The following is an 11,874-nucleotide window of genomic DNA, read 5'->3' as shown; positions in this document are numbered from 1 at the left end:
TTGGGCCAGGGGGTGGCGGTGGTCTGACTGCAGGGCTGGAGTCTGGACACGTGGGGAGCCTGCAGGGAGCTGATGGCAGAGGAAGGCTCAGGAGTGGCAGGATTGTGGGCGTGAGGGCAACTTGCAGGCCTGTGCCCTGGGGCGCTCCCTCTCGGGGGGAGAGGGGCTGCCGCCCTTGGGGCAGGGGTGAGCCACAGCTTGAGCAGAAGGAGGCGGCCACACAGCTACGGTCCGTTTTCCCACATAGATTTATTGTTGGTGACGACTCACACGAGGAGCCGACTATGGACACAGACAGACAGACGTTGACGACACCCGTATCTACGCAGAGTACTCAAGGTGCCTCGAAAGGCGAGGGTAAACCCGATTCCTCCTGGCCACAACCACCAACCACCTGCAGCCCACGAGCCAGCTTCCCAAGTGCTGGGCTCCTCAGCCCGTGGCACCAAGGTCCCCTGGCCGGGGATGGCCGCACAGCGGCGTGCACAGTGTGGCCTCTCGGCGCCAGGGGCACAGAGCCGCATGCTGCCTCAGGCCTTCGGGCGACGCCGGTGCGCGGGGTGCAGTGTGACCACGGTCCTTGCTTGGTGCTGCTGCTAACCTCAGGAACGGCGACCAGAACATCAGCAGACAGACCTTCACAAGCCGACCCTGCATTCTGAGAAGGAGTTCTGACGCACAGCTAAATAGGATTTTAAACAGCCATTCCCCACACCAGCCGTGTGGCTGTGGCTGTGACGTGCGCCTGGGAGGACCGACACCCCGGCGGGCGCTGCCTCCCCAAATCCTGGCGCTCCAGGCTGCCTGCTGCGGGCGCTCTGCGCAGTCAGGGCTAGCGGGGTGGGGGCACGCACCCCTTCCTCCCGTGGCCAGGGGTCCACAGTGGGCAAGAGGGGTGGCAGCCACGCGGATCCCCAGAGTCGTATTTCTGTCAGCAAGGAGGAAATACAGAGCATCTCCATCACACAGGGCCCTGGGTGGGCTCCGAGCACACGGGGTGCATGGTGTGGGGACGCGTGGTGGCCCCCACTTTATTGCCTTTTGTGGTTTCCCCAGTGCACCTTCTGCACGATTAGGCAACATATGATATTTGGCTCTTTTAGTTCGACCAAAATAAAATACCCAGGAAGTCACGAGCACTGGGCTCTCAGCATCCACAATTACCGCTTTTCTCCTCAACACACGGATGACAGCAAGACCCGCGCTCCGGGGCGGCTGGCGGGGGGCGGGGGCGGAAGGGAGCTGGCTTGGCACAAACAGAACACGGATGGACGTTTTCTACCTGCAGGAACGGGCACGGATCTACATGAAGCGATCACAGACACAGCACGGACGGCCAGTCCTCTCCCCGCCGCAAAGGAAGGGCGTAAGGGGCCTGGAGGCAGAGCCCCCGTGTGGTTCTGGGAAGGCAGGAGTCGGACAGTGGGCGCCCCCGCCTTCCTCTTGAAGCTGGGGCTCCTCCTCGGCGGCGTCTCCACTGAGGGGCGGCCGTGCCGGGCCTCCTGCTGCCTTTATACCAGCAGCCAGTGGCGAAGCTAGGAAGGAAACAGGGTTTATTGGGAAGCAAAGCAGGGAGCTGCCTGGCTAACGGCGGCTCCTGGCTGCGACCTGACGAGCCCTGGGAGACCCCACGCAGCCCAGGAAGCTCATCCGGGAGGCGGAAGGCGTGGGAGCAGTGCCGCAGGCCTGACGCCCAGGTGAACCTTCCAGAAATACTCCTTGTATGGAATACAAGAATACACCCTTATATTGAATAAGCAGAAATGAAGGACGATACGTGACCAATGATACATAATAAACCTTATGTAACTATATATGAATAAGTCCTTTGGCAGAGAACAGACAGAGCGCACAGCTGCAGGAAGGGGCCGTGTGGGGACCGGAACCCCCGGCGGCCCCGGGCAAGTGTCACATCAGCGGCTGGACAGACACTGGGGAGGCAGACCGGTGATGCCCCGAGGCCCCTGTGCCACCTCCCGGGGCCTCTGAACCCGTCCCAGGGAAAGGCGGTACCCTGCACCTGTGTCTTGCTTCACGTGACCCCCCAAGTTGCTCAGGGCAGGCCTCGCTCACGGCTTGGGGAGGCCAAGGTTGACAAGAGTGGGCATTTAGTTCTCCAGCAAATGTCACTGCCTGTTATTAGGCAGCTGTTAGTTCAGCCTGTTTCTGAGCACCAGCCATTTATTCACGCTCAATAGCAAGAACCCTGTTTTTAAATGCTTCAGAACGAGAGCATGCAGGGCTCATTTCTGACACAGCCACAAAGGGGATGGGAAGATGCTGAATCTACCCCTGGTCGGACACCACTCCCTGCCACCCTCTGGGAGGAGCTGCCGGCCGGGCTCACGCGGCCATGGGACTCACGCTGTTGGCCGGGCTCCCCAGCGGCTGGAGCAGGATGGCAGCCCCAGCCCAGCAGAGCTGTGCAGGGCACACAGGCGGAAGGGAGCTGGGGCCCAGGGCCCGAGAGCCCCATGGGGAAGTCCCACTTCAAATCGATCTACTTTTCGGGAACACAGAAGTATCCACAGATGCAAGGAAACCCTATGGTGCAGACAGCACATGAAAGATCCAAACTAGATTAGGAGTGTGTTTGTCCAGGGATGGATGGGAGGAAGCACAGGCAGGTGCACGTGGGTTACTATCAATGTGAGATTTCTGTGTGGAAGTTCGTGGGGTTTGATTTTTAGATAAATGACTAAAGGGACTGAGAGGAGGGTGTTGTACAATCGTGAGCCAGAATCACCAGGTTTACAAAACTTCTGAGCGAGCACGAGAACTGGAGGACGGGGCAGGTGTCACACAGCAGAGCCCCGAGGAGAGCAGAGGCAAGGTTGGAAGGGATGACTGCGAAGTTCCCAGAGCCGACCCAAACCATCGGTCTGCAGACCCCAGACACACACATGGTCCCAGCACAACAGCAAAGGGAGCTGCCAAGAACTCAGGGCTTCATGTCACTGGAAGACAGCAGCTGTGCATCGAGAACTCTGTGTGCGCAGACACACTCGTCCATGAATAAGGGCAAAATAAAGGCACCTCCGGACACACAGGAGTGGGGACGTTTATCAAGAGATCTCCCTAAAGTCTGAAAGATCTTTTTTTTTTTTATAAAGCAAGAAAATGATGCTCAAAGGAAAGATGTAGATGCCAAAAAGTAGGATGCAAAAATAAACACTCAATGTGCACATCGACCCAAAAGGGCATTTCTATACAGAACAGCAATAATAATAATAATAGTGTCTAATTTATGGATTAAAAAAGACAGAAATGGAGTATTGAGTACTAATAGCATAATAGTAGGAGAAGTTCTACATTCAGGATGGGGGTTGAGATGTTCTGCCACTTTCTATATTTAAAGTAGTACGTATGTTACAATTTCAAAGACAGCTATAAAGGAATAAAGTATGTGAGTATATAAGTTCCAGAGAGAAAACATTAGAAAAAGGGGAAAAAAAAGGAAAGCCCCCAAAAAGCAATCCATAAAAAGGAAATAAAGAAGAAAAATAAACATTAAAAATGGGGCAGAGTTAAAAAGCCTGGAATCAAGCCAAAAATATCAATAATTACAACAAATGTAAATGGATTAATCTCTTGTCAAGAGTAAAAATTCCAGGTGTATACTAGGTTTGCAAAAGACACCTACATTTTGAGATCATTGTGAAGTTGAAAGTTAAAAACTGCAAAAGATGTTTCTGGCAAACTCAGGGGAAACCTGCTGCAAGTATCATTTCAGGCCTGGACGACTTTCAGAGCAAAAGCACCACAAGGGAGAGAGGATGCGTGAAGTCCCCGGGGAGATGCGACCATTTAAACGGGGAGTTACCCCGGAAAGCAGCCTCAGGATATATAACGCAAAAAACTGGTGGAATTTTGGCAGGGGGGGGGTCGGGTGGGGGGAACTGGACAAATACACTACCAGGGTGGGATATTCTGCAAATGTTTCCAGTTACCCACGGTCAAGCAGAGCTGAAGTCGGCGAAGTGGTACAAGGTCTGAGTGGCACTGTCACCAGCGTGACACGGCAGATGGAAGGAGAAGCGCGTGCCACCAACTAGAGGACACACTCGAATCCAAACACGCGTGTCACATCTGCCACGGTGCGTCAGGGCCTCCACCGCACATGTGTCTTCACACGCCTCCAAGGGTAGGTGGCCCAGATGCGATCAATTCAGAACTGATCACAAAAACATCGATGAAACATCCCCATAGATTTGGGGATTTGAAAGCAGACTTCCAAGCAACTCATGGGTTGACAAACTCACAATGAAAATTAAAATACCCTTAGTACCAACCGATAAGGAAAAGGCTGAGCTAAGTGTGACCGACACGCCCTGTGCAGGGCCTTGAGCGCTTCCATTAGGAAAGAAGGAGGCTTGAGAATTAGGACCCTAAGGTCTCGTTTGGGAAGTTAGCACAAGCAGAACAGAGCAAATCCAAGAAAGGCATGGGCCCAATCCTGCCGCAGGCCTGCTGTGACCCCTGCCCTCTCTGGTCTCCCGGCTCTCCGCAGCCCCCACCCCAAGAGTCTGCAGCAGCCTGAGTAACCCCTTGGGTCGGGGTCTGTCAGAGCACCTCCTGCAGCCCCCGAGTCCTGTGAGGGCAAGGCTCTGAGCTGCTTCGAGCCCTCTCCCTTCTCCATCCCTCCCTAACGCAGGGGTCTGCTCAGAGGACCCCACCCGGCCCCCCGCCCTTCTGCTCCCTCTTTCCGCCGAGCTTTCTCATTCTGCCCACTGCCCGCTCCCGCCCCCGCCGTCAGTACAGGGGTCCTCCAAGGGTGGGCCCCGGCGGCACCTAGGACGGGCCCGCACACAGGCATTCCCCAGCCTTGGCTCAGGGAATGACTGCAACCTCACGGCTTGCGGAGGCCCAGGAGCGCCGAAGGCCTAGGGCCAAGTGTAGGGCTCCGAGCTCTCCCCAAGGAGACGGGCACTCACCCTGAACTGGCGCACCTCCCCGCTGTCCACCAGCTCGCGCTCCTGCTCTGGTGTGATGGCATAGGCCAGTTTCTAGGAGAGAAAGAGAGGCCATGGGCACCGTCGTGCTCAGTGAGGTGCAGGGGCCCCTGCAGACACCCCGTCAGAGGCTGGGGTGACAGCTGGGCCTCCCCAGGCCCTGGAGCAGACTCCAGCCCACATGAGGACAAGTTTCTGTCTCGACGCCAAGCTTGCCCTGGGCTCTGAGGCTGCACAGCATACGCAGGCCCCTCTGAGTCCTCAGGCCAGGCGACCGTCCGCGGCGGTTTGTTACCCCTCCGGCCCTGGGGGCTGCAGGCCCCGCCCCCTTCCCCCCACCCAGGGGCCCTGGCTGGGCCCCAGAGGCAGTGACAGGCGTGTGGGAGGGGTCCCCACTGCGTGACGCCGGCCTGCTCCGCCTGGGGCTCCGTCCGCGCCCCGCCCCCCAGCTCCTGGGACCCTGCCTGCCCCAGGCCCGGCCCGACTGCTGAGGGCCGCTGCGTGCCAGGGGGGAGCCATGAGCCCCCCCTCCGGAGAACTCCCAGGGGCAGCTCTGAGCGGGCCTGCGGGGCGTTCCTTCCAAGGCGGCCTGGGTCCCTTGTTTCCTCCAGGAGTCCGGGTGCCAGCAGGTAAGCGGGCCCCTCGGGACCCGTCCCCCACCCCCTCCTTTACAGGTGGCAGGAGCCCGCGCCACACGCACAACGACGGAGAGGCCCCAGGGCAAGGCCCACCGCACAGGGGTTCCTGCGGGTGCCCCTGCTCGGCCACAGGCGGGCTCGGCCCCCGACCGCTGCCTTCCCACCTTCACCACGCTCTGTGGAGCTCCCCTGTGCCCATGGAGGACGTGCGTGGACACAGACCCCGGCAGGGGCGCGCAGGCACACACGCGAGGGCCTGAGCGGACACACATGCACACGGGCACGCACGGACGCAGATGCGCAGGCGCACGGACGCGCACGCAGGCGTACACGCACACTGGTGGACGTACGCGCACGCACACGGATACACAGGCACACGGACGCGCACGCAGGCGTACACGCACAGGTGGACGTGCGCGCACGCACATGGATACAGAGGCACGCGGACGCGCACGGAGGCATACACGCACAGAGGTGGACGTGCGCACGCACACGGATACACAGGCACACGGACGCGCACGCAGGCGTACACGCACACAGGTGGACGTGCGCACGCAGGCGTACACGCACACAGGTGGACGTACGCGCACGCACATGGATACACAGGCACGCGGACGCGCACGCAGGCATACACGCACACAGGTGGACGTGCGCACGCAGGCGTACACGCACACAGGTGGACGTGCGCACGCACACGGATACACAGGCACGCGGACGCGCATGCAGGCGTACACGCACACAGGTGGACGTACGCGCACGCACACGGATACACAGGCGCGCGGACGCGCACGCAGGCACAGCCGGCTTCCTCTTGCACGCGCCCCGGGCCAGTCCTCCACCGCGGCTGCCGCCCCCGCCCGCCGGCCCTGGGGGTCAGAGATGAACAGGCAGCGGCAGACCTGGGAGGTGGACGCCCACCCGACCTTGCTGTTGGTGTCCCAGCCGAGGCAGGGCGCGGGGCCCGTGTAAGCACGCACCTCCCGCAGGGAGCCGGGCAGGCTGCAGAACTTGTAGGCTGCGTAGATGGGCACCATGGACATGGAAGACGTGGCGATGGCCCAGCCCATCGCGTTGGCCCACTCGGGGAAGATGTAGGCTCCGTAGTGCGGGGGCCTGAAGGTCACGATACTCACCACAACCACAAACTGAAACCGAGGGCAGAGATCAGGCGGCGGCTCTCAGCGGGCAGCTGGCGTGAGGTGGGCGGGGGAGCGAGGGTTTCACCCGGAGGGTGTCCCAGCCAGGGCGGCTCTGGGGGCCCCGGCGGCCAGCCTGCTGCGCGTGCGTGCTGCTCAGCCAGGCCCGCGCTGCTGGGGGGGGCGGGGCGGGGGGATGCGCACCCCCCTGTGGGATGCAGGGCAGCCTCACCGCTGTGCCTTGACAGCCTCACGGGTTGTCATATCCGGGAGACCCTGCCTGGCTTGTCCAGCGTGCACACCGGACCCCCTCAGCTCTCTGAGCACAGCCGAGAGGAACATGCTAGACGCGGGCCTCAGGGGCGGGGTGGGGGGGCGGGGGGGATCGGGGGCTTCTGAGCCTCTGGGCACAGCTCAGGGAGAAACTGCGGATTATGTCGCAACCAGGCTCCTGCTCCCTCCCTCTCTGCCTGCCTCTCCGTCTCTGTCTCTGCCTCTCCGTCTCTGTCTCTGCCTCTCCGTCTCTGTCTCTCCGTCTCTGCCTCTCCGTCTCTGTCTCTGCCTCTCCGTCTCTGTCTCTGCCTCTCCGTCTCTGTCTCTCCGTCTCTGTCTCTCCGTCTCTGTCTCTGCCTCTCCATCTCTGTCTCTGTCTCTCCATCTCTGTCTCTGCCTCTCACTAGCCCTGGGTTGGCCCAGGAGGCGCGTTCCTTCCAGACGTGCCAGGGGTCGGGGAGATGTGCGTCTCTGTGAGGAGCTCGGGGGGCTGTCGCTCAGACCCGGACAGCCCTTGAATGGCCTCCGGGGTCACCTGTGCAGACGGGGCAGGACAGGTCAGGCTCCGTGAGCCATCGGGTCTTGGCCACACGACGGCTCCTCCGGCTGCTGTAGGGTGGACGCAGCCGTGGGCCGTCGTAAGGGGATCCGCGTGGCCCTGTTCTATTGGAACCGGCGGACTTGGCCCATGGGCCAGGGCTGGCAGCCCCCAGCCCCGATGAGAAGAGCCAGGCGGCTACCGGACGTGCTCGTGGTGGCCATGCTGGGACAGCATCTAAGTCACTCCTGTCCTCGGCCTTTGAACCTTGTGCCCCCCTCCCCCGGAAGTCTACATCCCATGACTGTCCTCAGGGCAGGAGCCAGCTGGTGGCCGTGCCCGGCTCTGGCCTCCCCTCCACGGCAGCGCTGTGATGCCTAGGGGGGTATCGCCGTGGATCCCGTGTGAGGTTTCTCAGTGGGCCCAGAGGGTGGGGGACACCTTCAGGAGACCACAGAAGATTTTAGGGGAGAGCCCCCTCCCCAGCCTCACATGAGCGAGTGAGAGCCCAGGTGCATGCGGCCAACAGGGGCCCTGGGGCCGGGGTGGGCGGTTGCGTGCACGCGGGGCCCTTACCAGGAGAAAGCAGGGGCTGACGAACTTCCAGCACAGCCTCCAGTAGAGGCTGGGCCGCTGCCCGGTCATCTGCTTGATGTCCTCGCTGAACTGCCTCACGCCTGTGGTGGAGGGAGCCGAGCGGGCCGGTCAGGACGACGTGCTCCCCGCCCCGGGTCCCACCCCACCTCCTGCAGCGCCCCCCCCAGGCCTCCCGGTGCTCCTGCTGGCCAGGGTCCCCACAGATGTTCACTGCAGTGACATCGGGTGACCGGTGATGTGCACCGAGGGACATGTGTGGGGCACCGGCGGCTCGCCTGCCCTCTCTCCATTCTCTTCCTCCCTCGCCCTAGGCTGTCCTGCCTCCCCTTGGCCTGAACTACTTCTTTTTCTCTTTAAAAAAATCGTGGTATTAAGGAGGGCCCGTACTGCAGGGAGCAGTGGGTGTTACGCGCAAACAATGAAGCGTGGGTCACCACGTCAAAAACTGATGATGTGCTGTATGGTGATCAACATAACAATTAAAAATTGTGCTAAAATACACATAACATAAATTTTACCATTTTAATCATTTTTAAGTGTGGCGTTCGGAGATGCTAATTCACATCGCTGTGCAACACTCACCAGCATCGCATGGTTCAGCTGGAACTTTCCATCTCCCCAAACTGAAGCTCCGTCCCATGAAGCACTAACTCCTCTCCCCCCTCCCCGACCCTGGCGCCCACCGTCACTTTCTGTCTCACATGAGTGCAATCCCACGGGATTTGTCCTATTATGACTGGCTTATCTCACTCAGCAGGATGTCCTCAAGGTTCCTCCGTGTTGTGGCAGGTGTCAGAATGTCCTTCCTTTCAAGGCTGGACAATATTCCAGGATATATTTATAATCATTATTTCTTAAGGAAAGCTATTTCTAAAGCTTAGTGAACTGGTACTTTCTCTAGGAGATCTCAACAGTGATTTCTCCCACCCTGAGTCTGGCCTGGCCTCTGCTGGGACGACCACAGCTTGTCCACTGAGCCTGGGGTGAGTCTCATGGGCCTCACGTTGGGGACATGTCGGGAATTCAGAATTCCCTCTGCACAAACCAACCCCATCATCGGAACCCTGGACATGGAGACGGACCAGGGGCAGAGTGGAATGGAGAAGGGCGAACCCAAGGCCAGCCCCTCGGCCCCTCTGGACTCAGCCCCATGAGTGGTCAGGTCAGCCCACGGCCCCTCCTGGCGCTGGGCTGTTGGCTCGAAGACTGACAGGGACCGTTGGTGCACAGAGAGCCTGGCACACTCTGATACATCTCCCAAGAAACACAGACTGTGTGTAGGGATTAGAGATGTGAATGGCCATTTGGAGAAACAACATGGACTCTGTCTTTTGAGGCTCTGGGGAGCACGCGGTTGCCAGCGTCTCTCCCGCCTCACCAGCACTGAGCCCATGATCGAGGGATGCGTTTGGGGCACTTCCTCTCTTTCACTGTGGGGTTTCATTTGGGGGTGGGGGAGAGAGGCCAATTTTAAATGATAAGTATTGATTCCAGGTGCCAATGAAAGCACAGAGTTTGATTATTTCCCTTTTCTGTAGAAAAGAAAATATAATTGAAAAAGCGTTCTGGGAATATGAACTATTTGTCAGGTGTAGCCTCTCAAAGCTGACCTGCTTCTTCGGGCCACGCTGACTATGGCCCTGAGGCAGAGGCCATGCCTGCTGCGTGACACTAGGGCTTCTACAGGAGGGTAGCTGGTGCAGCACGCAGACCGTTAGCTCTGGGCTGGAGCTCACAGCCAGGGAGAGTGCACCTGATGCCCAGAGCTGTCACTGCTAAGTGCCCCAGAGAAGCCTGGCCAGGACTCTCTCCTTCCGGGAGAGCAGGCAAGGTGGGCAGCTGGCCCAGGTCAGCATCCTGGGAAAGGACAGGGCCTTCTCCAGCTTGGGTGCCCGTGGCTGTCACAACGCCTGCGACGCGGCCCAGCGGGCCACCAGCCGTGGCTACAGGGGGCCCGGTCTCGTCTGGGCACTGCCTGCCCACCAGTGGCTCCCAGCCTTGGGGGGTGTGGAGCTCTAACTCAGGAGCCAGCTGCTGACTGGTCAGCAGCGACGGCTTGGGGAGCTGACAGTGAAACACACCGATCAGCCCCCACCTCATGAACTCCGTGCTGGTCACGGTCCCCAGGGAGGAAGAGGCCTGCTTCTTAGCTGATTGAGGAGACCTCACCTCCGCCGGGGCCGTAAGCCATTCTCGTAATGACCGACGAGGACATCAGCACAGTATGATCAGGTGGCCACACTGAACAGTTCTGACCACAGTAAGCATTTTGGGGTGCCCCCCCGGCTAACTGTGCTCATCGATCCAGGGACAGCACCGTGGCTGGGTCTGCCACCTGCTGACGCACACCGGCCCCGGAGGAGGGCTCCGTCCTTACCGTAGAACCAGGCCACCCCGATGGCCTCGACGAGCACTCCGAAGAGGATGGATGTGCCGGCCGCAAAGTGGTCCAGCAGCGTGAAGACGTAGATGCCGCCCTGGAAGAGGGGGTGCCCGCTGAAATTGGGGTGCCCGTCGCGGCACGCCTCACCCAAGGAAGCCACAAAAACACTCTCCCCAAATAGACACCGGGCCTGTGGATTCAGTTTACAGACATAGTCTATCTGTGAAGTCTGATTGGAGTCACTGAAATTCAGTCCATGCACAGCTTCTCAGGGACGTGCCTTTTGTGCGGGAATGGCAAGGACCTGTCTTCTCCTCTCCTCTCCCCTCCCCTCCCCTCCCCTCCCCTCCTCTCCTACCCCCCTCCCCCCCCAGGGGCGCTCCAGGTGCAATCAGAGGTGAAAGCAGCCGAATGCCAAACTTGGGAGGGGAGCTGACCCAGGCCCTGCTCCCCACCGTCAGGCCTCCCCTGGCCCCCAGCCCCGAAGATCCAACGGGCAGGTGCTTCCAAGGGGGCCGTCCAGGAGCTGCAGGAACCTGAGACTATTTCCCATGGACCACCGCTACCACCGTGACCATGGCTACCCTGTGCGACCATGTAATCCACATGTGACCACGGCTACCCGCATGTCATTAGCATATCACTGCAAGTCACGGTTTGGGGCTCTCAGACAGCACCAGCCACGCTGCCGACACTGAGCGCTAGTGAGGCCTCGCCAGGCAAAGCGAGTGTGGCTACGTACGTTGGTGACACAGAACAGTGAGAGCAGGAAGGTGGCCAGGACGACAAGGAGGGTGAAGAGCTCCCGGTGTCTGCGCAGCAGCTGGAACTCGTCAACGAGCCCGGTGATCACCGACTCCATGCCGCCCATCTGCAGCCAACAGAGCGGGCGCTGCGGGGTGGGGCGCGATTTACGTCACGTCCAGCGGACGTGCACCTGGGGCGTGGACACGAGTGGGGGCCGCACAGCATCCGGGCTGCAGAGTGCCCTGCACGCAAGAGGACCCAGGGGTGCACGCTGTCCCCTGAGGGGACGTGCTCAGCCACTCTGCAGCCCCATGTGGCACCATCCGCTGAAATCGCCACAAAGCCTCAGCCCTGCCTGACTGCTCCAAACACACGTCTCCCCACAGCACAGCCCTACTTTGTTCTTGGGGAGGACCCGGTGTGGCCACGGGCACAACCTTCCTGACTCTGAGTGTTGTCACGATGGGGTGTCCTCCAAGCACCCTGGCCTACTTGGCGACCCTCTTTGCCCTGTTGTTCATGGGATTCATACCCGCCAGATGTGCGGTCCAGGGCCGTGGTCACCCAGCAGGCGTTGACCAGGCTGGCTGGGAGATGACAGCTGGGGGCT

The 11,874-nt window shown here is 60.1% G+C and overlaps 1 protein-coding gene across 1 annotated transcript in view; it reads right to left on the bottom strand.

Annotated features, from left to right (window-relative positions):
- Window positions 1–236: 236 nt before the first annotated feature.
- SLC6A3 (solute carrier family 6 member 3) overlaps window positions 237–11,874 on the bottom strand; it is a 42,385-nt gene continuing 30,747 nt past the window's right edge. Inside the window, exons 9-14 of the mRNA XM_027606423.2 lie at window positions 11,260–11,388; window positions 10,512–10,611; window positions 8,114–8,214; window positions 6,568–6,735; window positions 4,935–5,006; window positions 237–1,535 (exon numbers count right to left, since the gene is read on the bottom strand). Of these exons, the coding sequence (XP_027462224.1) occupies window positions 1,512–1,535; window positions 4,935–5,006; window positions 6,568–6,735; window positions 8,114–8,214; window positions 10,512–10,611; window positions 11,260–11,388 (594 nt within the window). The 3' untranslated portion in view covers window positions 237–1,511. The remainder of the gene's footprint in view (window positions 1,536–4,934; window positions 5,007–6,567; window positions 6,736–8,113; window positions 8,215–10,511; window positions 10,612–11,259; window positions 11,389–11,874) is intronic.

Source organism: Zalophus californianus, chromosome 5 (assembly GCF_009762305.2).
Source record: "Zalophus californianus isolate mZalCal1 chromosome 5, mZalCal1.pri.v2, whole genome shotgun sequence".
Classification (NCBI taxonomy): domain Eukaryota; kingdom Metazoa; phylum Chordata; class Mammalia; order Carnivora; family Otariidae; genus Zalophus; species Zalophus californianus.
Note: the sequence above shows the minus strand (reverse complement) of the source record. Positions and strands in the feature narration are given on the sequence as shown.